This window comes from Emys orbicularis, chromosome 7 (genome assembly GCF_028017835.1).
Source record: "Emys orbicularis isolate rEmyOrb1 chromosome 7, rEmyOrb1.hap1, whole genome shotgun sequence".
Classification (NCBI taxonomy): domain Eukaryota; kingdom Metazoa; phylum Chordata; order Testudines; family Emydidae; genus Emys; species Emys orbicularis.
Genome location: NC_088689.1, coordinates 129,884,567 through 129,908,732, shown reverse-complemented (window position 1 = coordinate 129,908,732; position 24,166 = coordinate 129,884,567). Strand labels below are relative to the sequence as shown.

Sequence of the window (24,166 nt, the reverse complement as noted above, 5' to 3'; positions counted from 1 at the left end):
TCTGAAGGAGGGAATTTGAGGCCAGCATGCCTGTTCTGCCACTGGAGGGCGCTGCAGGTGGGCTCGCCCTATGACAGACTAGAAATACTGACAGGCCAAGTAGGAGAGCACCACGGCAGTTCATAAAGACCTGAGTGACATGGGCTGACTTCATGGCTTTGGCGGAGTTTTCAGTTTCAGCTGCTATTTCCAGTTTAACACTCTTGACCTATGGCCTATCTTTAGGCTCCCGTTCCCAGAGATGCCAGACCCTTCCCCTTGACTATAACTAAACCTCTCCACAGGGAGAATTTAAAACAGACGATCAGGCTGGTGCAGCATGCTTCATTTGCTTATGCAACCCCCCGGTCATTGTCTGAAGCCTTCTTCCTAAATCATTGGACTGCTGCCTTCAGTAGTTCATATCCGCAAGCCACGCTCCCGGTTGCAAGGGAAGATGAGCCGACACCAGGGTATGTCTTTGCAGCGTTGTGGAAGCCTGACATTCCGGAGAATGTGTGTGGCCAGAACCGTCACTGAGAAGGTGGCCGGCTCTGCCAGCCGAAGCTTGGGGCCAGCATTGCTAATGTGTTAAATGTGCTGGTGAGCGAGAGGTGCAAGGAAACCCCGGACACAACAGCAGAGACATGAAAGAGCAATTCCACGTCCATCCCACGGCTCTTCCTGCAGTCTCTCCTCAGAACTGCAAATCAGTCTCTGGAGTCACTCCCAGACAGGGCTGGAGAGCTAGATTAGCTGAGGTTGTTGATCTGCTCTAAATCTAATAACCCCCCATTGCCTTTACTCCCCTCTATCTCACTGATGACTGCGGAGCTTGTGCTTTGCAAAGCACTGGGCAGAGGGCCTGGCCCTGAGGCCTTTTCACCCTGATCTCCCCCTTCCTGCCCTCGGCCGTGTTCTGCGCCTCCTGTTGCATCTTGTCCCTGTTTCAGCCCCCATCTTGCAGTTGCTGGTGTGGATCTGTGCGGAGCTGGTGTCCCCACATGAGGCAGCGATGGTGAAGCAGCTGCAGCCCTAGAAGGGGGAATTTTGTGGGATCCCTGACCTAGGGCTGGTGGCTAACGCCCTGCAAGCTCCCTGCAGATATGCCGGCGCTCTTTGCTAAGCCCTATTGTTCTGCTGATGTCCTGTACATCACAATCCACTTATTTTAATCCCTCGGCGCTGCTGTTCTGTTCTAAATCTGAAAAGTGTGAAGCTGGGACAGTTCCTGACTTCAGCCCTAGCTTGGGTGTGACGTATGTGTAGCCCCTCACCGGCACTGCCTTGTGCAGCTCCTGCTCTTTACAACGGAGCTTTCCTGGGCCTGGACGAGGGAACCCAGCCCTTCTGCAGCAGCGTGTTTAATGCAGCTCTTAATGACACCTGGGAAGGCTTGGACAAAACTGCCACGCAGTTTCTGTTAGCACAACCTGGCCAGGACCGGCAGGTACAGCTAGGGGAGGAGGAGCTCACACAGGGGATGTCATCCATGGGCAGAGCAGATCCAGCTGGTCCAGAGGGATCAGTGCTAACGCTTCACTGGGCAGTAACACTCCTCCCACACAGCACCAACGTGCCAGGATGGACAATTCCTCCCTGACTCTCACAGGCGATCAGCTCGCTCCTTGTGCTGGCCCTAGTCCCGCTTGTGCCTTTTGTGTGTGGCGACAGATGTCTTTCCTTGGGGTCCACAAACACTGCTAACCTCTTGGTGTGGCTCCCGCTGCGGGCCTCAGGGTAGGCTTCCACCCAGGCTGTCCGCGTCACAGATCCCCTGGTTCTCATGGTCTGAGACAAGGAGCACAGGCTACGGCCCGAGTCCTTGGCTGCAGCCAGGAGCACACAGTACTGTTCACGAGGGCCCTGTGCACAGGCCCGGTCCAGCGGTGTAAATCAGAGCCGGAGAGGAGGGTGAGGTGGTTAAGAGACTGGACTGGGACTCAAGCCAGAATCCCAATTCCCACCTCTGCCACAGACACCCTGTGTGTCCCTGAGCAAGTCACTTCTCCTCTCTGGCGCACTTTCCCCAGCTATAACATGGGACGGCTGAAGTCCCTGCCTCACAGGACGGCTGGGAGGCTGAATCCAGCAGCGCGGGCACGGGGCTCAGATACTGCAGGGATGGATGAAAGTCCTACCTAGATAACCAGGGCCAAACTTCGCCACAAAGCAAACGACTGGGGCTAGCTGGCAGGACGCACAAAGGGCTGTCAATGGGGCGTCGCTATATCCTGGCCACGGCCCCGATACTGTCTGCAGAGAGGCATGGCATACAGGGGCTGCTACGCCGGCCCTGGGCCAGTCCTCCGACAGCTGGCTAGGCCTCTCCCTTGTCCTTTGTTCCTCTGTTTTCCGGGCCGAGCTACTCACTAGACATTGCGGCAGCCGTGTTAAATCTGGCTCTCCTGCTTCGCTTGTATGTATCAGGCGAAACTTTATCTGAACACATGCAGGGAGTCTAAATGCCTGTGAAGGACGCCAGAGAAAGGAGGTCGGCACTCGGGAACCCCTGATTACAGCCCCTCAGCCAGGCTAGCTTCTGCTCGGGCACATAGACGTTAACTCAGTGCTGGAGGAAACGCACAACCTAACTGTACCTAGGAAACAGGAGAAAAGGGGCTTTCCCTTCCACCGCCATCAGATTCATTCTAGACAATAAAAAATGGACCCACAAGTCATTAGTCTTTAACGGCTCTTCCTGCTTAACGGCCGCTACCCAGGGCCACATTCTTTTGTCTAACCAGGCAACGCTGTGGTTGTTGAAATGCAAGTGAAATCTCTGACCTTGTTTGTACCCACCCAAGTCAAGTCATCTCCAAACCAGCATCTTTCAGAAGCGTGCCAGAGCCAAGCCTGCTGTACTGGAAACGCTCGTCTTTTGTGGGCGCTGCCATCCACCAGCTACAGTGCAGGGGTTATGGAGGCGATTGGGGGGGACTGGCCCCATGGCAGCACTCGTGAGAGGGATTTTATCGTTAAATTAAAAAACGCTGTTACCTTGTCCCCGCTCAGCTCCTAGCGCACGGCTTGGTGTAACATAGAAGGCATTGAAGCGCGTCTCAGGGCTACTTTGGTACAAATTCAGCCCTCCATCCCGCAGACTTCGGGTACATCATCATTCAAGCCAGGTGCAAACTCCCACTCCGGGAGACATCCCTGATGGAGCTAGAAGTACAGCCGCGGGGGCTGAGCAGCAGGAGGGGCTAGCTGCTCTGAGCATGGACGTAGGGGCTCCGATGGTATCATGGTTGGCGTGGCTATCCCCTCCCAGCACCATGGCTCCCCTCAATCAGAGCTAACACAGGTATGTCTCCTCAAGCAGGAAGTTCCACTGTGCAGCTCGAATGCAGCTATACTCTGTGTCACAGCGGTGGAGTGTATGGGATAGGTCAGGAAAAGGCTAATTTATGGAAGTTTGCAGATGACACAAAAATTGAGGGAGTGGTAAATAATGCAGAGGACAGGTCACTGCTTCAGAGTGATCTAGCTCGCTTGGTAAACTGGGTGCAAGCAAGCAACGTGTGTTTTAATACAGCTAAATGTAAACGTCGGTCGTACTTACACGATGGGGGACTCTACCGGGGAAAGGTCTGAAAAAGATTTGGGGATCATGCTGGATAATCAGCTGACCATGAGCTGCGGGTGTGATGCTGAGGGCAAAAGGGCTAATGTGCATAAACAGGGGAATCTCGAGTAGGAGCAGAGAGGTTATTTTGCCTCTGTGTTTGGCACTGGTGTGAACGCTGCTGGAATCCTGTGTCCAGTTCTGGTGCCCACAATTCAAGAAGGATGCTGATAAATCGGAGAGGGGTCAGAGAAAAGCCATGAGAACGATGAAAGGATTAGAAAATTTGCCTTATAGTGAGAGACTCAATGAGCTCCATCTATGTAACTGAAGAAAGAGAAGGATAAGGCATGACTTGATCACAGTCTATAAGTGCCTATGCAGGGAAGAAATATTTAATAATGGGCTCTTCAGTCTAGCAGAGGGAGGTTTAGCTAGATCCAATGGTTGGCAGTTGAAGCTAGACAATTCAGACTGGAAATAAGGCGTAATTTTTCGACAGTGAAGGTCATGAACCACTGGCACAGTTCCCCGAGGGTTGTGGTGGATTCTCCATCACTGGCAGTTCTGAAATCGAGCTGGGACATTTTCTGAGAAGCTCTGCTGCAGGGATTGTTTTGGTGGCAGGTCTCTGGCCGGTGTTATACGGGGAATCAGGCAAGATGAGCACAGTGGTCCCTTCTGGCCTTGGAATCTATGAATCTGTAATTGCTGCTGCCTCTATTCTCTGCCAGTGGCATTTGATGCTGACTGTGCCCTTAGTGGGAAGGGGAGTTAATGGGAGAAGAGAAAGAGAGGAAAACAAACACGTCCTCCTGGCAGATGAGGGGAGGGAGAGACCTCAGCTGAGTTTCATTGACAGAGGAATCCGGCCTTGCATACCTGGTGGCGAGTGAGCTGTGAACAATTTACGGGGCAAGAAATATTTCTGAGACCCAGTCATGCTTTTGCCCAGTGAATACATCCCGGGAAATTCTGAGCTGCTTGCAGGTGATTCTCCAACAGACAAGAGGCTACATTAAAGAACTGATTTGCGATGAATATTTGCTCAGCTGTAGCCTCTAACGTGTTTTCTCAAGGTGGAGGGTCATTTCTGATCAGAAATGTGAAGGCAGGCATGCCAAACCGGCCAGAGAGGAATGCTTTTTACTACAGGGGAATAAGTTCACATTTTATTTACACTAATCAAATGAAAAAACAATGCAGTGAGCTGCTCCTAGTGACGCAAGACGCCAGGCTGCTGAGTTTAGCAAGTAGAACAATCCCAAGAGGTCTCCTTCGCTTCTGGCACTGGCTTGCTGATGGACCCCTGGAATCATGCTGTAGATCTAGAGAGAATGTAATTTACAGACCTGCACACCCATTCACTTTACACATCTCCCCAGGGCGCCAGAAAGCAAAATGCTGCCCTGCTTTTAACGTCGCTTAGAACTGTCACAACACAAGTGAAGTCGGTAAAACTCTGCTGACCTTGCCTGACCAGATTAAAAACATCAGATATGTGAGTGAACATCGTCATTGGCAGTGACTGCAAAAACTAAGCCTGGTTTGTGGGGGTGTGTGTGCGTGTGTGCAGCTCTCCAGCTTCCAGACATATCACTGTTCAGCCCCACCCCACGCTCCTCATTGGCTCTAGAGAGCTCCCTAAAGGAAGGCCAATTATCAATCTGATCAGATCGAATTACTTCATCCAGCTGACAGCGTTTGACACCTGTGTCCACACCAGCCACTCCTTGTCTCTAACCCACCACTGAACTCCTGAAAGGATTGGGCAGTGCACAAAGGGGTTAATCAGAGCTACATGTGAGCAGACAAGGGTCATCTCTTCAAAGGCACCAATGCTTAAGCATCAAAGAATAAAGGCATCCCATTACCTTTTTCCCGTGAGCTGCTCCCATAGTACACGTTCAGTGTCCAGGAAGCCTCCCCCAAATCTCCGGCAGTCCCTCCGAATTGTCCTCTTGGCTTGCGCTTGTGGTGAGTCGCAGGCTCTGTGTCGTTCTGTGGTGTTGTCCACACAATCTGTGGAGAGGCATGGGCTGCATTAAACACTAGGGAATGTGCAAACACACGGCTCCTGGCTCCCTGACAGCTCCAGTTTATTCCACAGAGCAACGCAGGCAAAAATCAGCAGGATCTTAAAGGAGATGAGCATCAAAGTTTTCCTTTGACTTCTTCTCCCGCCACGTAAAGAACTCACTTCTGTATACCTAATGTCCGACTTGCACACAGTGTCTGACCAAGCACAAAGGCAGCTTTCATCCTGTAGATGCCTGGCTTCTAAGCTGGGTTCCTTATTCTGAAAGGCTGTGGAAGATTATAGTAATTGTACTTGACAGACCAAGATGTCACAGAATGCAGAGCTGATCTGGGAAAGAATTCGACCTGCTGGGCTCGGCTGGGCCCCAGCGCTAGGAGCTCCTTGTTTGCTCGTGGATTTGTGCCATCCTCTCTAGCCATTTGTCTTGCACTTCACGATGGCTTGGCGGAGACGCCTTGACAAATAAGCCCATTTCCCCACTTCTCAGAGAAAGAATGCAGGCTTATTATTCAGCTGCTAGGCTGTGGCTCCTGCACTCCCAATCAGGCAGCACTTCAACTTCGGCAAGTTCTTGCGGCTGCTCACAAACAAGCATCTTAAACAAAGATGTTACATAACGTGACGTGTGCGTGTGGCTTAGCCCCAGTGGGTACCCCCGCCGAACTGCACCGGGTAAAGGCCTTGTCCTACACGCTTGCTCCAGCTGCACTGGAGTTCTGCCCAGCTAAATCAGCCCCCAGGGCCAATCCAGGGGGGTGCTGAACACCCTCTGTTTCTGTTAAAGTCAGTGTGAGATGGGGGGGCTCAGTTCCACTCCGGAGACTTGTCAATGAGCTTTAATAAACTCACCAGGGAAGATCTCAGTCATAAAGAATCCTTTCAAACCGCTAGTGACGGGAGGCCATGGGGCACCCCCCACCCCTTTTGCAGCTACCACAGCCAAACGTTTTTGTAAAAAAAGTGACTCGAGTGACTGGCTCCTAAGGCCACGGGGAGGCACCTAAAGCAATGGGTAGATTTTACGAAGTGCTGGGTGATCACTAGAGTCCAGGGCCTCCAGGGGGAGCCGCTCTGCCTGCAGCACTGCTGAAAATCTGCCTGCTCATCAGGCTGCCGAAATATGGATTTAGGAGCCTGACTTTAAAGCCCCAGTTTTTTGACCTGCCTTACTGATTGCTCAGTCGCAGAATCAAAAGTAGAGTCTCCGTACAGTGCCTGAAACATGAGGGCCCCTTGGAAAACCTTCCCATCCAACCAGCACAACCCCAGTGCTGATGGCAGGGTTGAATAGAATTTTTATGAGAGACACTGTGGCCGTGTGGGAAATATTTACAGCTTGGATTTTATCTGCCCTAGCATGGAGTCCCTGCTTGCTGATGGGAAGTAAACCAGCTGGCCTATCGACGCTGGCAAGGCACGAGGCGGGTATTAGTTGCAAAGCGACAGCGGTGGTTATACGGACCGCGTTTCTCAGCGCTGACACGGGGGGTGCATGAGCACTTGGCTTTAACAGCAGTGTTTTTACAGCACAGTTGAGGACCTATTTGTGAGAAATCACGACTTCCTGAAACGTATTGTAAAAGCACGGAGGGCTCTTGGTACGAGGGTAAACGCCAGGCAGGCGCCTGACGGTTTAAATAGTTTCATGAGTCTCTCTCGGCTGTTTGCAATAACCTTCGAAAGTTATTAAGGGGAGTTTTGCTTTTATTTGTATTTAAGAAAAGAAACTGCGGCTTCCTTTTCCTAATTGTTTTCAGGGTTAGGGGATGTAGGGTTCGAAGTGGAGGCCAAAGGCCCAGGCTCAGGAGTGCGCCCCCTGCGCTAGGTTATTAAGAAGGGGATTAGGTATTTTGCATTGATCTGTGGATCTTTATTCTTTCGCTTGGCCTAGGCCTCTTTTCCAGGCAACAGAAAGAGCTTCTCTGTAATGTAACAAAATTGCCTTAATTCTGTGTGATTGAGCTCCTCAGATTGCATGAACCCAGGAATGCCACAGAGCAGCCTGCAGGAAAGCATACGCCAGGCTGTATAAATGCTGCATGTCCGTCTCCGAAAAGCCCACAGAGTGCCTGATTTTTTCCTCATAGACTCATAGACTCATAGACTTTAAGGTCAGAAGGGACCAATATGGTCATCTAGTCTGACCTCCCGCATGATGCAGGCCACAAAAGCTGACCCACCCACTTTCCCTTGAAGTCTTTAAATTAAGTCGCAGAGAATCCTCCAGCCTGCGACCCCTGCCCTATGCTGCGGAGGAAGGCGAAAAACCTCCAGGGCCTCTGCCAATCTACCCTGGAGGAAAATTCCTTCCCGACCCCAAATATGGCGATCAGTAGAACCCCGAGCATACATTCCTCTCTTATTGACATCAGTTACACATCTGAGTGCTTAGCACTCCTCACAATTAGACCACAGGTGTCTCTCACTGGGCACCTAGGAAATGAGGCACACACAGAGAGTTGAAAATGCTGGTTTAAGTGACTTGCCCAATTTCTCACAGGAACATATGGCAGAGCCAGGGGTAGACCCCACTTCTCATGGGTCACACTCAACTATCTTATCTTATCTTATCTTATCTACTAGAACAGACCTTCCCTTCCTGCAGTCATAAGAACGGCCAGTAACCTGTCTTCCGATAGTGGCAAATGCCAGGTGCCCCAGAGGGAATGAACAGAACAGGGAATCATCAAGTGATCCATCCCTTGTTGCCCATTCCCAGCTTCTGGCAGAGGGTAGGGACACTTCAGAGCATGGTTTTGCACCCTGCCCATTCTGGCCAATAGCCATTGATGGACCTACCCTCTATGAAAGTATCTAGTTCTTTTTTGAACCCTGTTATAATCTTGGCCTTCACAACATCCTCTGACAAGGAGTTCCACAGGTTGACTGTGGGTTGTGTGAAGAAATACTTCCTTTTGTTTGTTTTAAACCTGCTGCCTATTAATTTCATTGGGTGACCCCTAGTTCTTGTGTTACCAGAAGGGGTAAATAACACTTCCTTATTTACTTTCTCTACACCAGTCATGATTTTATAGACCTTAGTCATATCCCCTTTTAGTCATCTCTTTTCCAAGCTGAAAAGTCCCAGTCTTATTAATCTCGCCTCATACGGAAGCTGTTCCATCCCCCTAATCATGTTTGTTGCCCTTTTCTGAATCTTTTCCAATTCCAATATATCTTTTTTGAGATGGGGCAACTATATCTGCACACAGTATTCAAGGTGTGGGTGTATCATGGATTTATATAGAGGCAATATGATATTTTCTGTCTTATTATCTATCCCTTTCTTAATGATTCCCAACATTCTGTTTGCTTTTTTGACTGCCACTGCACATTGAGTGGATGTTTCCAGAGAACTACCCACAGTGACGCCAAGATCTCTTTCTTGAGTGGTAACAGCTAATTTAGACCCCGTCATTTTATATGTATAATTGGGATTATATTTACCAATGTGCATTGCTTCGCATTTATCAACACTGAATTTCATCTGCTGGCCCTGGAGTCCCACTTGTCCGCTGGCCCGTATGTGCGGTCCCGGCCCCCGGGGCCCTGGGGCTCTGCTGCCAGCCCCAGGGTCCCGCCCGCCGACCCTGTGCCCGGGGGCTCCACTGCCAGCCCCAGGGTCCTGCTCGGCCGCCGGCCCCCCGGCCACCAGCCCTACACCCCACTAGCCGTGGGCCCAGCCTCCGCTGCCTTACCCCTGTCCATGTCCCCCTCTCCCAGAGCCACATCCCTGCTCCTGGCCCCAGCTTTAGGGGGTGGTGAGGGGCGTGGATGGGGTAAGAGGGGTGCAGGTCAGCACCCCCACTCCAAAAGCTGTTCCAGCGCCACTGCTGTGCACCGAATGAGGCAAGGACCGGTGGAAAAAATCAGATGTGATCATGAAATTAAAGACTATAGAATCATGAACACAGTTTGTCGTGATCTACAATTACAGGTAAACCATGTTCTTCCCCCATCAGCTCACCTGATTGCTGACAAGCGTTTTCCCATGCCATTCGATTTCCTAGCCCGGACCATGCTCAAGAGGCAGAGGGCAGTCTAATAGAGGCTTTAGGCCAGACATCTTCCCAGCCTTTAGACACTTGATGCACACGGGTGTTTCAGATCTGAATGTGGCTCAGCTCAAGAGCTGAGCTGAGCCACATCTGGGCTGGCCTGTTTTGCCGTATGTGTTTGTGAAATAGGGCTTTGGGGCTCCCGTTGAACTTGTACAGACATTGCCCCGCTCCCAACGGGGCTCCGACAAAGGCAGCCCTGCGTTCTGGGCAGCTCTGCCATGCATATGATCCACAGCACACACAGGGAGTCACGTCTCTACATGAAATCTCTCTTCGTGGGGACCCTGGTGACCTTTAGTCAGCAGCAGATGTCTAGTGAGACTCTGAAGCACAAGATGAATCACTAGTGAACTGGGACAGCAGGCTTTGATTTTCCAGTAGAGATCCAGACAGCCTGTGTTCCCAGTTCTCCTTCGGGAAGGTTTCCACCTACTGGTTCGAACCTAGAATTACAACTTGTTAAATAGGTTTATCACTTTCAGACTTTTCATTTCTCAATGGCCACAAGTGTGTCTCTCAGTGAAGGGGAACAGTGCCGGATTCTCTCCCGACTCCTTTATTTTTTTAACCACTGGCGTTTCCCCTGTAACTCCACTGGAACTTTGCTTCCCTGGAGTTGTTCTGATTTCCACTGGTGTGAGAGGAGCATCAAACCCCTGGGGTCCAGCATCTGTAATGCCACAGTTCTCCCCGTCACTCACATCCCAGGCTGCATGCTGGCTCTTGCTTACATGTATGAGTAGGCAAGAAAATCTGCAGCCAGGAAGAGAACTGAGTGAAACAACTCTCGTGCTGCCCACAGCCCATGGAGTTTAACCCCCCATGTGCTCTTTGCAGGTGTCCAGTGGCTCCAGCCATAAAGAAGCATGTAGCTGAAGGTTGATAGGTTTGTAAAGTCACAAGGGATTGTTATGATCTGACCTCCCATATAACATGATTCCACCCAGTAATTCCTGCATTAAGCTCCTCACTTCTGGCTGAGAATAGCTCAGAGAAACATCCAATCCTGATTTCTCTCCATGGGTCATTTCAGGGACATGCTCGGCTCATTTTGGTGCATGAGATTTGATTACAGTTATTCTCATAATGCAGAACTGCAAGTGTTATGAGCACGCTGAGGGCAGTGCAGAGCTTCCTGGCCTCCCCGTGGCCCATGAAGGAAGGGAACGAACAGGGGGAGTCATAGGATTCCCACATTCCAAGGCCACCATGACATCCAGCCCCCCCACCCGCAAATGCTTTAGAATTTCTCCTAGAAGCTGGGTTAAAGTGTATACTTAAAAAAGAGATCAAAACTTGTCTCAAAGACTCCAAGTGACAGCGAGCGCACCACCTCCCCAGCAAGTTGTTCCAATGTTTAATCCCCCTCCTTGCTAGGAAATGGCATCTTATTTCAAGGTTGAATTGATCTAACTTCGACTTCCAGCCACTAGATTTTGTTCTGCCTTTGTCAGCAAGGCTGAAAAGCCCCCTGGTCTCTGATCTCTTTTCTTGGAAACAACGTGGGAGGATTTAAACTGTTAAAATCACTTTTAGCAACTCAAGAAGCAGAAGCTGAAGCAATTTCTTCCCAAGTGGTGTTGTGCACTTATTGTTTTGAGACAGACAGGAGAATTAAATGCCTGATATTGACATTACTGCCTTCACCTCAACATGTGCCTTATTAATGTAATAGAGCAGCATGCTGAAAGATTAGACATTTGCTATGACTTCATAGCCGGTGTAGTATACCATAGCCTACAGGTTTTTAAAGCAGCATTCAGACACCGTTGTAAGTTGGCTGGTGATTTGAAAACAGCCAGTTGGCTGGTACTGTCATGAAGCTGGGATCAGTCCATATGCCGGATTCAGTCGGAAATGCCTTCTTCCAGCCAAACAGGAATGTATTGTTAAATAAGGCTCGATGCGGGCGTTGTTCTGACTTCAGCACACTGCTAATCCATCTTCTTTGGGACGCAGCCCTCCATTTCCAGAACTTCAGGCCAGCCGTCATATTTGTTTTTTGCCGCTTCATTTTTTAAGTGCTTTGGAGGGGGGAAAAAGAAATAAAGCAGAGGGTTTGGCATGGCAGAAGGGAATGTCAGATTTACAAGACGACAGATAATCAGTATAATGTGGGTATAATGTCATCTCCCCTACATGCATTGTCAGCACGGCTTGGAACATGGATGTTCAGCCCTGCAGCACAGAGCTCTACCACTTGAGCTAAAGGAGAAGCTCCATTAGCTGGTAGCGGTAGTAGGCTGTTGTCCTTTAGTGGCCCTGCCATTTAGTTAGTGAATTGTATATGCAAGATGAAGGGTACATTTTCAGCAGACAGCGCAGAGAACTGCTCCTAGTGTAGAAAGTTCAGGTGCTGTCCATTCACCATGTAGGGTATAAAGCTTATGCCATTACAGAATTATTAACCCAGTTCTGACTCTATACATTTTTGCCCACACATGTGAAAGCAGCACCAGTGTGTGCTGGAAGGAGCAGCAGTGGCTCCAGGCTCCCGTCCGCCTGTGCAGACTGTATGTGCGGGAGCAGCACACAGCTGCGTGGAGGGGGGAATACAGAGGAGACAGTCATGCCTTGGGGCACACAGGACCGGTCTCTGCTCCTGCACAGCTCCGGTCACTGCAAGGCCTGGGCAGTGGCTTGACAATCAGCGGCTTTGGATACTGCTGGAATTAGGACAGAAGCATTTTGCCTCACACTTTCCCTATGGCCCTGGCTTCTCCAGTGCACGTGTGTGAACAGAGCCCTGCTGGCGTTCAGCCCTGCGCCTTGTCTCAGTGTGGGACACAGGAATTGGGCAGCAGAAGGGGACGTTTGATTTGTCCGTTTGCATGCAAGGCCCGGCAGACGAATACCAGCAGGAGACAGGGCAGCCTGAATGGTAGCAGCTCAGGCAGAAGTGGCCCTAATACTAACCAAGGTCACAGGCTTACTCTTGGGGGAGAGGGGAAAATACCTGTTCATAGGGGCTTTTATCCTTGAGCCCTTTTGCGCCTACGAAAGTCCAGTTGTCTCGGAAGGCCAGCTTGCTCGCATGGCTACTTCCCAGGTCGGTGAATAATGTCCGTGCTTCATCATTCAGCCTAAGAAAAAAGGAAAACGGGAGAGCTGGGTGGCAGCTCCCTCACCCTCTCAAGGGAAGCCCGCACTGCCCTTCGAGTCAGGTTCTGGATCGGTGCGACATGCTCATCAGCATGAGCGCGGAGCCTTCCCGTTGGGCATTAAGCAACATGACGAACGTCTGTCACCTATTTGTTCTTTCATCGTCTCCTCCGGGGGAGAAGTGTGTGCAGGGGAGTGCTGGGTTTGGAGTTTTTAAAACCATATCGTTATAAAGTTTATAATGATTGGGTAATACACCTGTTATATGTTTGTTATAGACGGCAGGTCTTGCACTTGGGGCAGAAGGTGGGGAGGTTCGTGATGGTCCGTAGCTCCTGGGGGACTTCCTTGGACATTCAGTGCAGCTTCCTGAGCACTGGTGTAATGCGTAATGTGTTCTCCGCCTGACACATGGTGTAATGTGTTCTCCGCCTGACATATGGTGTAATGCGTAATGTGTTCTCCGCCTGACACATGGTGTAATGTGTTCTCCGCCTGACACATGGTGTAATGTGTTCTCCCCCTGACACATGGTGTAATGTGTTCTCCGCCTGACACATGGTGTAATGTGTTCTCCGCCTGACACATGGTGTAATGTGTTCTCCCCGACACATGGCGTAATGTGTTCTCCCCCTGACACATGGTGTAATGTGTTCTCCCCCTGACACATGGTGTGATGTGTTCTCCGCCTGACACATGGCGTAATGTGTTCTCCGCCTGACACATGGTGTAATGTGTTCTCCCCCTGACACATGGTGACTGGCAAGCAGACAGCTGCATTCTGCATCATCTGATGCTTCTGAATGGTCTGAAGGGGTAGCTCCCTGTAGAGCACATTATCCTAATCCAGTTCTGATTGCAATGCAAGGACTGTCTGTATAGACTTGGGGTCTGATCCTGCTACCCCGGAACCGAACGAGAGATTTGCCATTGACTCTGTAGGTGAAGGACTGGCCCTTGGAAATCAAACATCACCTCCTTGGATTGTACTTACTTTGTTGCTGGGTCATCGTAGGAGGCAACTATCACTATGGTGCCACTTTTGATGGCTTTCAGGAAGTCCAGTAGCAGCTTGATATCTGGTAAAGAAAAGAAAATCAACAGAGACATTCTGCTAACAGACCTGGTACCAGGGTCATCCGGGGGGTGGGGGCAAGTGGGGCAATTTGTATTCTATAGTATTGCAACTTATTTTTATGGAAGGGGCCCCGAAATTGCTTTGCCCCAGGCCCCCTGAATCCTCTGGGCGGCCCTGCCTGGTACCCAGCCACAACCAGTTTCCCAACAGATGTTGTACAGGGATAGGGTGAAATTCACCCCAGCATAAGCACTGTACCTCCTACGGTCCTGGGAGAGCCCTCAGCGTGAATTGCAGAGGAGAATTTCACCCTGTTGTATCAACCAGGCAAGGTACTAACAAACTTAACAGGACTTTATTTTTACAGTGGAAACCTCTTTACCAAGAAGCTGCTGCACCCTCTGTAACTCTCACTTAGTCTCTTCAACTCCTCCCCACTCCTTAAGAACATAAGAATGGCCGTACCGGGTCAGACCAAAGGTCCATCTATCCCAGTATCCTGTCTACCGACAGTGGCCAATGCCAGGTGCCCCAGAGGGAGTGGACCAACAGGCAATGATCAAGTGATCTCTCTCCTGCCATCCATCTCCATCCTCTGACAAACAGAGGCTAGGGACACCATTCCTTACCCATCCTGGCTAATAGCCATTAATGGACTTAACCACCATGAATTTATCCAGTTCTCTTTTAAACGCTGTTATAGTCCTAGCCTTCACAACCTCCTCAGGTAAGGAGTTCCACAAGTTGACCGTGCGCTGCATGAAGAAGTACTTCCTTGTATTTGTTTTAAACCTGCTGCCTATTAATTTCATTTGGTGACCCCTAGTTCTTGTATTATGGGAATAAGTAAATAACTTTTCCTTATTCACTTTCTCCACATCACTCATGATTTTATATACCTCTATCATATCCCCCCTTAGTCTCCTCTTTTCCAAGCTGAAGAGTCCTAGCCTCTTTAATCTCTCCTCATATGGGACCCGTTCCAAACCCCTAATCATTTTAGTTGCCCTTTTCTGAACCTTTTCGAGTGCCAGTATATCTGTTTTGTGATGATGAGACCACATCTGTATGCAGTATTCGAGATGTGGGCGTACCATCGATTTATATAAGGGCAATAATATATTCTCAGTCTTATTCTCTATCCCCTTTTTAACGATCCCTAACATCCTGTTTGCTTCTTTGACGGCCTCTGCACACTGCGCGGACATCTTCAGAGAACTATCCACGATGACTCCAAGATCCTTCCTGTTTCCTGTCCTTTCAGACTCCCAACAGTCAGTGCTCCCAGTTCTAATAATCACATGCAGCGTCTAAACACCACACACCCATAGAGTACAACAGCATTTTCCAAGTCAGACTGAATTCACAGCAATTGACGTTAAGAGAACAGACCTGTTTCAGACAATAGACAGCAATGTAACTTCCACACAATTACACTTGCCCGGCATAACATGCAGACAGGTTTCATTTAATCATGCTTTATGTTAGAAAAATATTGCACAGAGATCTTACTGCAATGAACCTGAAGTTGTTTGACTAGCACTCGGATCCTGAGGTCCTGACCGTATGGAAAGGCTATGGTTTTTGAAAGATGGTGTCTGAATTCCACTAATAATTTCCTTTTCAATTATTCTCCTTTGGGTTTCCCTGGTGAGCCAAATCAGCCCATTTCTGTAAAGTATTATTTATAGTTTTCCTATCCAACCTGGTTTAAATCAAAGTTCATCACACAGCAGCATTTCGGCTAATTAATAAACTACCTCCTTGCTGCTCAATCAGCTAAAAGCGACTGGGCTAAACTCATTAGGATCAAAGACAACTGCCCCCCCCCTCACATACCCACTGGGCTGTTCCATGGAGTGGGTTAATGACTGGGCCTCAGACACACAACAACTGCGCACAGAATGTTCTGCCTTGGGGAAAACCAGCTGAAAATTAATTTCTCCACATTTCCGGGTAGGATCGGAGCAGGTGCCGAACGCCCCCTCAGCACCTTTTATCTTCAATGGGTTCGAAGACCCTCAGCAATTTGCAGAAGGTCCCTTGCACTTTTCAGGATTGGGCCCTTTCAGCTATTTTCTCCCACTACCATGGCATGGAAAGCCGTCTTTGCCAGCAGAACCGATGGAAGCCGGCATCTCTTGTTAATGTTTGCTCAGTAACTGTGGAATTCCATTTCCCTAGCATGAGTCTGGTGGTAGCAATGGAAATTAAGATTAATGGCACATGGAACTAAACACATAGCTCAGGATCCTGATCCTGCAGTTGGATACACTGAGGTGCATGTTTGAGACCCTAGTTAGCTACATAAAGTTGGTGCAGATTCGCTAGCCCTCTGTGACTCCATTGCAACCATTACCGGTACCTACTCTAGTCACCTGAGATTCTTCAGTGTAAGGCTCTGTCTAGGGACCTAGCCGAAAACTGCAACTTCTTTAGCTCTTGAGCAGGACGGGTCTAATCCTGTACACTGCTGAGCACCCAGACGTCCAGGAGGGCTGAGAGGAGACACCGAGCCCTTACCCCCCGAGAGTGATAGTCATCCAATGCAGAAGGCCAGAAACAATCCCCAAGAGCCAGTTAAGCCCCTCTGAGTGGTGCCTGTCCCTAGTGCTGTCTCCCCGCACAGGGTGAATTGCCCTCACAGAGCGTAAGTGACTTGTCCCTCTGTTATTTCCACATCGCTTTAAAATTAAACATCCTCAGCTGGTGTAACCTGGTGCATCTCCACTGTTGTTAACATTCCTACGCTGATTGACACCAGCTGAGGGTCTGGCCCCGCAGTGCCCAATCCTGCCCTCTGCTGGCTGCAAGAGGGTAGTAGCGGTGTACCTGCATGCAAAATTTGGCCTCTCGGATACTGACAGGTGGAATAACCATGTTTGAAAGCAAATAGTGCGGTGGCAGTTAAGTGATTTCCCCCCATCAGAGTGCAGGTTGAGGTCTCTGGCTGGAAGACACTGAGCAATGACGTTCCTGACAGAGAACAGATCCTTTGGGATTCAGCATACAACCTACGGATGAGCTTTCTTACCGCGCTAACAACACGTACTCTGCGCTTTGTGATCGGCCAACTGCTAGAGACATGTCTCAGAAGGGCTGGCATCTGGGCACTGCAGTGTCTACATGACACAAAACGTGGGCCCAGTCCTGTCCCGTTCACCACAAGAGTCATCCCATTAAAACTAGCAGAATAATTCATGTGAGCAGAGCGAGGGGGGTTTCTATAGGAAGATAAAGACTGTTTTTTAAAAACATGCTTTTAGCTGGATGTGATTAATGCAGAAAGCTACTTAGCATCCATACACTGAATCTGTAATTTACTCTGTGATAGGAGGGGAAGAAAACAAGCGACATAAACAAGATTGCCAAACCCCAGTGTTCACAAACTATGAGTCAGGTCTCATTGGTTTAATAATCATAAGGCTTTAAAAATAATAAATTTGGATCTTTTTATGTGCTTTGTCTATCAAGACATCTGGGGGCACGTTTTCAAGCTTTTCTCCACAGCCATGAGGGCCAGAAATGCCCTTTTAAAAAAAAATAATAATAAAACCCGAGAGTCTCACATACTAACATGATTCCAGGCATAGGGGCTTTAAGGAAAACACCAAAAGAAATAGCAAGAGTTGGCAGCACTGCTTAGGTCCACTTCATTTTACTAGTGAGTAAACACAGAGGAGAAGGTAGAAGGAGCTAGTTATCAATACTGCTTGCAATGCTCTGGATTTTACTATAATGTGAAGCACTGGTAGATGCTGAGTGTTTAGTGAAAGCAAAGCCCTACCTCCAGAATACATGTCGAAGGAGTCTGTTTTCATGAGCTGGCCATTTGTTCCTAAAGGTGGCAAATGAAATAGAGCAATTACTTTCTATAATGTAAGCGTTGTGACAGAAATGCATTGTTTAGTCCTGTTCAGCTCATGTATCCAGTGGACTATGTGCAGAATGGCTCCTTGATGCAATCCTGCACTTTGTAAAGGACACGCTGCCTACGACTGGAGCAATGGGATCAGCACAACCATCTAGTCGTCGGGAAAGGATCTAGTGCTGATGAGTGAGCGGAGCTGCTAAAATAAGTGACACCAGGCTGAATGGCCATTGGTTCATTTTAGGTCCCAGTCCAACAAAAGGGACCAACTAGAACAGATCCTTGTGCCACAGAGGAGGCTCAATGGGGCTCCAGAACAGTCTGAGCTGGTGGCCCCGATTGCAGGACTGGGACCATGATGTGGAATGAAAACATGAAATCAGGCAATGGCAGCACCCCCTGATCCGAGGGAGATGGCCCGAGCTGCCAAAGAGAGAAATGACAGCAGCAGAAGGAAAGCGGGGAGTGCTGATCTCACACAATTCCGTTAGGAAAAGCTCAATGGGGATTGTCCCAGGCCTGCTTGAGCGATTCCTAGGAATTATTAAGTGCAAAATTCACAGCCCGCAGAGTCCGTCAATCTGCAGAGATGCTGCTAATAAATGACAGGGAAGGTTCTCAGTACGTTGGAGGAATGCAAGGTTCCCTAAGACCAACCCCCTACGTTAAACCCTTGGCCTCCTCACTGGACCCACTTCTGCTCTGACACCCATGCGACCCCCTGACATGTGTGGGGCTAGGGGGACGTGTGGGCAGATTTTGACCATCTGTAGTGTCTGTAGCCAGGCTCAGGAGCAGTCGGGCTGTCTCCATCTCTGTCTTTATCACACCGCTGCCCACTCTCCCAGTCGGGCAGCAACAAACTAGACCAGGCGGGAAGTGAAGGCTCTTGGATAGTCTAACCACCCTGGCAGAGTAACAGTGATGCCCCCGGGGTCTCTCCTTCTACCTGAGACGTTCTCCAATAATCGGCCTTTTGTCAGATTGACTTCAAGATGCCGAGCTGAGCTCCCATTGGGGGGGATGGCAGCCGGAGCTGGGCCCTTTCCCTGAAATGCTGACTGGAGAATTCAGTTCTCGAGTTAAGGACAGCCAGTTAGTGCAGAGACAAAGCTATGGTGCCTTTTATTGTCTGTCCCAGTGGCTTATGCCCCAGCTCCTGCTAAATGGGCTCCTAAGGGGGTGCTGTGTTATGTCCAGCAGTAGGAGAGACTCAGGGCAAACCTACTGATACCTGAGCGCTTCCATTAACTCTGCCAGGGCGCTGCTTGCTTAGCCTGCTTTCCTCCCTGCTGGGGAGCCACCTGGTTAAAGCTCTGTGCTTTTAGCGGGGGTTGTTATTTATGTGGGAGCTCTGAACCTCCCAGCCATTTTCTCATTGCCAGTATCTTTCTGGAGACTGGCAGGACGAGGGAGTTGGCTCTGTTCAGTCTCCAGCCAGCAGGGTGGGTCTGCGTTTCTGGGGCTTGTGCCAAATTTGACATCGCGCCAGTGATTTTGCCCACTCTGGGAAACTCAGCAGGGGGTGCTGGGACTAACAGGGAGAGTCCAAAGAAAAGCTAAATGGCCAGCGAGGTTTACTCCAGGAATCAATATGTTTTTGGTCAGCAGCCAATAAGGGGCCAAACCCTGAGGTCCCTGCCCCAGCAAGACTAGATGAAAACGGAGTGAACGCTGCTCACCAGGAGTTTGCCTGACGAAGGACTTCCGGAGTGGGCCCAACAGAGTGTTACTTAAGGCTCTGCAATGCAAGAGCCAGATCTGCAGCTGGTGTGAGCTGAAGTCATTGGACCTGGGCTGACCTCCACTAGCTGGGATATTTGCTGGGCAAGCATTAGTTAATTAAATAGGTAACTAGCTATAAACCTAGAGCCCAAGGAGTCATTGCTGATCTCACTGATACAATCATTTCCTTCCCATTGACAAGTAGCTGCTCAAATGCCTCAGAATGGCCGGAGCTTGCAGCCCTGCTGTAGGCAATATTCCCACTGCAGTCGGTGCGAGACAGGGCACCCTGTGGACAAAGGAGAATGATTCCCACTCTGAGAACTCACCGTTTACTAGTGCGATGTTTAACCCTCTGCCAACGTTGTTCTTCACGCCACTCATGATACTGGAAATAAAGCACAGAGAATCAAATGGCAAGTAGCATCCTGCTAGCAATGTCCGTCCAAAGGGACGAGTCCTGCACGGCTGTTCGAAAAGGGCATCTGCGGGGTTCGTTTTAGGCCAGCTGCAATAGTCATGAACATAGCAGCAGGGAGGCCTATTGTCAAAGGATTTTCAACCTCGTTTATACCTATGCCTGTCAGCATTGTTACCCAGCAGTTTTTTCTTCCCCTGTTCTGTGAGCAGGCGCTTTTCCCCGCTGATTCCCAAGCACAGCCCACATACTGTGTAGGGTCCAAACTTGTCCCTTGCCTGAGTCTGCCTTTATCAAGCAAAGAAATTAACAACATAACAAAGAGCGGCTGAATCCCTCTCCCCAGGCTTGGCTGCTGCTAAGGTTCCTCCCTCAAGGCTGCTCAGCCCACCCCCCAAGTCCTCTCCCAAGAGAGTCCCTCCTACCTCCAGTGTAATATGGCCTTTTGGTTCAGTACTTACATCGTATTTTCAAAGCACATAGAAGGCCCAACAACATTGGCTGCTCCACTCGAGATTTTAAATGCAAAAGTGCTTTCGGGACAACTTTTGTCATTACCACACTTGTTTTGCAGGGGCTGGGTCTCTGAAGGGAATGAAGAGCAGACTGTAAATTGTACTGCCTTGCACAGGCAGCCTTTGGACATTTCTTAACATAGGTAATCTGGTGAGGGTTTGAAATACATGGGCCAAATCCTGAGGGGACTGACTCGGTTTCTCTAGACACCAGAGGGCGTTTGCATCTAACCTGAGCAGAGATTTCAGTGTTTGGGGCACTGGGTGAAATCATCCTTGCACAGTTGTAGGAGGGGGGGCATCCCCGTGGCAGAGCACCACTCGAGTTTATTGTTCTGATATTGGCACGCAACTCTTTTGGGCAGAAAAGGGTGTCTGAAATAACTGCAGCATCTCTAAGGAAAGAGACGGGCTGGGGTAAGCTCCAGTAGCCAGTGAAATGGAGGTCGCTGAGGAAAAGGCTCGTTTAGCCGAGTCCATTTGATGGTTTAACGTGGGATCGGTGTATCCGGAGGGGGTGAATCAGGCAGGGCCTGGTGCAGGCTTGTCTGATGCTTGTTCAGAGTGAATCGTTTGTAATCGTTAGCAGAGGGCAGCGTCCAGAAGGGGTTTGCTTCCCTCCCCCAGCGGCTGTCTCAACAGGCAGGCGAGTCACAGACACAGCATGTCCGTCGAGCAGAGGCTGTTGCTATCACTGCAATTGTCATGAGCTGTCGTGCAGCGGCACCTGGGACCATTCTGAGCATCTCTAGTCTAACTTCCGGCATCGCATGGGCCAGACAACCTCGCCCAGGGATTCCCGCGTCCAGCCCAGCACTTCGGTGTGAGCTAGAGTGCAAAGACACCCAGCCTGGAGTTAGCGTGCTTGGGACGGCTCGCCTAGGAGGGGGGCACTTGACAGCAATAAGGGGGGCAGAACTGGGGCCTTGGTGTGAATCTTTGGCAACAAGTCAGGCCCTGGGTTTGAACTCCTGGCCCCACTGGAGTCACCGGAGAAACTCCCAGGCACTTCAGTGGGGCAGGATTTCACCCCTTGCTTTGCCTCCCTCGTTCTGCCAGCACTTCTCAGAGCGCCGTGCGGCTGCCATGAGAACGGCGCACTCGTATACTCACTGGGCAGGTCGGGCTCGGAACCTGGGGAGACACAAACAGCAGCATTACGCCTCTGAAACCCCCCCGCCCCTTTGCCGAGCCGAAAGAGGGATTGGGCAGCATAGGAAGCCATTGGAGGAGGAAGGCGGGGGTCTGGCTAAACAAAGCCCAACCCAGAGTTCTGGATTAACGGGGCCGGCTGGGGAGACCCACTTCATAGAAATACGTCCATGAGTGTAAATGAGAAAAGATGATTAATCATGGAATAACTGACCGGATGCCCTGGACGCAGAGCCAGTGAGGGCAGGGGCAAACATCTGTGCCCCAAGCTGGAATGTCTACACTGCTCTTTATAGCCCTGCAGTGCGAGCCCCGCAAGCCCCAATCAGTTGACCCAGGCTCTGAGACTTGCTGTCACGGGTCTTTTCCTGCTGGGCGGACGTGCCCTATGTGCCACGCCCGTGGCCTATGGCCCCGCTGTGGGCATTACATGACGCAGAGTTGGAGGACTCGGTGCAGGTGATCTAGGTGGGCAAGCAGAGTGGCGGGCCCGCTGTCCACACAGACCCACTGCAGAGGTGGATGCGAGAGCTTACAATGCAAACCATGCACCCCAAGTAAATGGGCTCCGTGGAGGGGACGGGGGGCAGAATACCCTGTCCAGCCATAGGCAGGACCACGGCGGCTGATAGGATCAGTATCGCTACAGATCCCAGGGAGCCCCCTATTTCCTCAAAGGGGAAGCCTCGGACGTATTCCAGACTGGCCCCAGCTGTCCTGCTAAATCACCGTACCCAGCCAGCTCCGCAGACTGACGACCTTCCAGCCGGTGTTGAAGAACGTCTGTACAAAGAGCCAGGCGGTGCCCAGCGAGAACAGCACGGCCGCTATCCGGATCAGCCCTGCAATGGGAGGCAGAGAATAGCGCGGGAAGTCGCAGCGCTCTGGAGAGGGGAGCAGCACAGCCACCCTTACCAGGGCCAGGGGGAGCTCATTTCCCGCTGCTTGCCGGGGACCCCGGGTCACTCTCCGAGAAGGAAGCAAGTCCCTGGTAGAATTCTCCTCCGACCTTTGGCGAAGTAAAACGTGACTCTCTTTCTTTAGTTTCCCGAGAGCCCCCCCCTGCAGTCAGAGCCAGGGGGGCAGACCCCTACCCCCACGCAGAGCCCCTTTGATGTGGCCCTGCACTGGTGCAGACATCCACCCCCGGGGAGCCGGGGCCCAAGTAATCACCAGCATTGGGGGTTAGGTAGGCCACCAGCACCGACGTTTGGCTGTGCCTGCCCTCCACGTCCCCGGCCCTAGAGCAGGGTGCTGCAGAGGGCTGGCCAAGCAGCGTTCACCAGCGTTCACTTAGCTATGAGCCCGAACCACAACGTCTAGAGCCAATCCTCTCCAGAGCTCGGGGGTGTTCAGAGCTCGGGGCACGGCCCTCACGAGCTCCAGTGGGTTTGCTTAATGGGGCCTGCATGTAGCAAGAGATCGAGTGGTCAGCGCACGTGACTGGGAGTCATGTTCTGCCACTGGCCTGCTGTGCGACTCTGGGCAAGCCGCTTGGTCTCCCTGTGCCTCAGTTTCCCCATTCTTACATACAAATAATATGCGCCTCATGGGGCTTAGCCCGAGTTACTGGGGCTGGGTTCGATTCACTGGGTGGAGCTGCTGGTCTGTGCTATGAGGAGGTCAGTCTAGATCATCATAATGTCTCTTCTGGCCTTAAAAATCTTTGGCTCTATTAATGCATGTTTCTATAGTGCTTTGAGGTCTGTGGGCAAAAGATGCTATATAACTGCAAAGCATCACTCATGTTCTTCTCTGTCTTAGAGTAAACCCGAGGCGTTCAAAAGCCACGTAAATCCAAGTCCTGCTTGAGTTCCCAGAGCTGGGAGGCTCCTGAGCCCCGCAACTAGTGACTAGCGCTCATTGAACAGCTGTTCAGATCAATCTGATTGGGGTTTGGTTTTAAAGCAACGGTCAGTGGAGCACAATGCGCTTTCCCTGCCTTAGAAACATGATTGCAGAAAACATTGATATTGCATGTGAATGGCGCTTCTGGAACCAAGAACCTCTCCACAGTCACCTCTTCCCCAGTCTGGAGGATTTCATTGGAAAAAGGACAATAGACTGAACTGTATAAAAGTTATTAAAAACAAGGCTGCACACTTATTGACATGTAGATCCTTTTAGCCCCCTCCGGCTGAATACGGTCATGTAGAGTCTTCCTGCGAACGAGAAACAGACCCAACGAATAGGAACAAAGAGCATTTTTTATAATCATTATAAAAGACAAATATCCTCTGGCCTCTTACCTGTCCACCTCATTGTAGCGCTCAGGGACAGCGGAATCTGGGCTCCAATCAAAGCTCACAGCTCAACCTGCTGAAACAGAAAAAGTATCTTCAAATGTAACTGTCCTCCAGAAGCAATAGATGAGTGTTAGATTAAAGATCTTAATTGCTACAGTAACACTACTGGAGTATTTTTGCAACAAGATGTCACACCAAAGCAGCATCCCATTATATATATTTACACACAGACTTGATTCAGCTGTGATGGCTCTTCTAGAGCTATTACAAGTCATTTTTATAATGTTCAGAATTTTTATAATTTTGGGCTCAATTATATGCGACCAGCTTACACTGTTTTAAACTTACTTTATTTTTAAGACCATCCCTGGCTACTTGCCACTTATTCTTTGAACCTGCCAGTAATGTTT

General features: G+C 50.2%; 1 protein-coding gene across 1 annotated transcript; it reads right to left on the bottom strand.

Annotated features, from left to right (window-relative positions):
- Nucleotides 1-11,583: 11,583 nt before the first annotated feature.
- FAM3D (FAM3 metabolism regulating signaling molecule D) lies at nt 11,584-23,772 on the bottom strand. Its single transcript, XM_065408275.1, has 9 exons — nt 23,760-23,772; nt 22,245-22,394; nt 21,472-21,492; nt 20,305-20,428; nt 19,755-19,813; nt 17,617-17,667; nt 13,746-13,830; nt 12,606-12,732; nt 11,584-11,673 (listed from the first exon to the last, which is right to left on the bottom strand). The coding sequence occupies exons 1-9, from the start codon at nt 23,770-23,772 to the stop codon at nt 11,584-11,586; spliced, it is 720 nt and encodes a 239-aa protein (XP_065264347.1).
- Nucleotides 23,773-24,166: the final 394 nt, after the last annotated feature.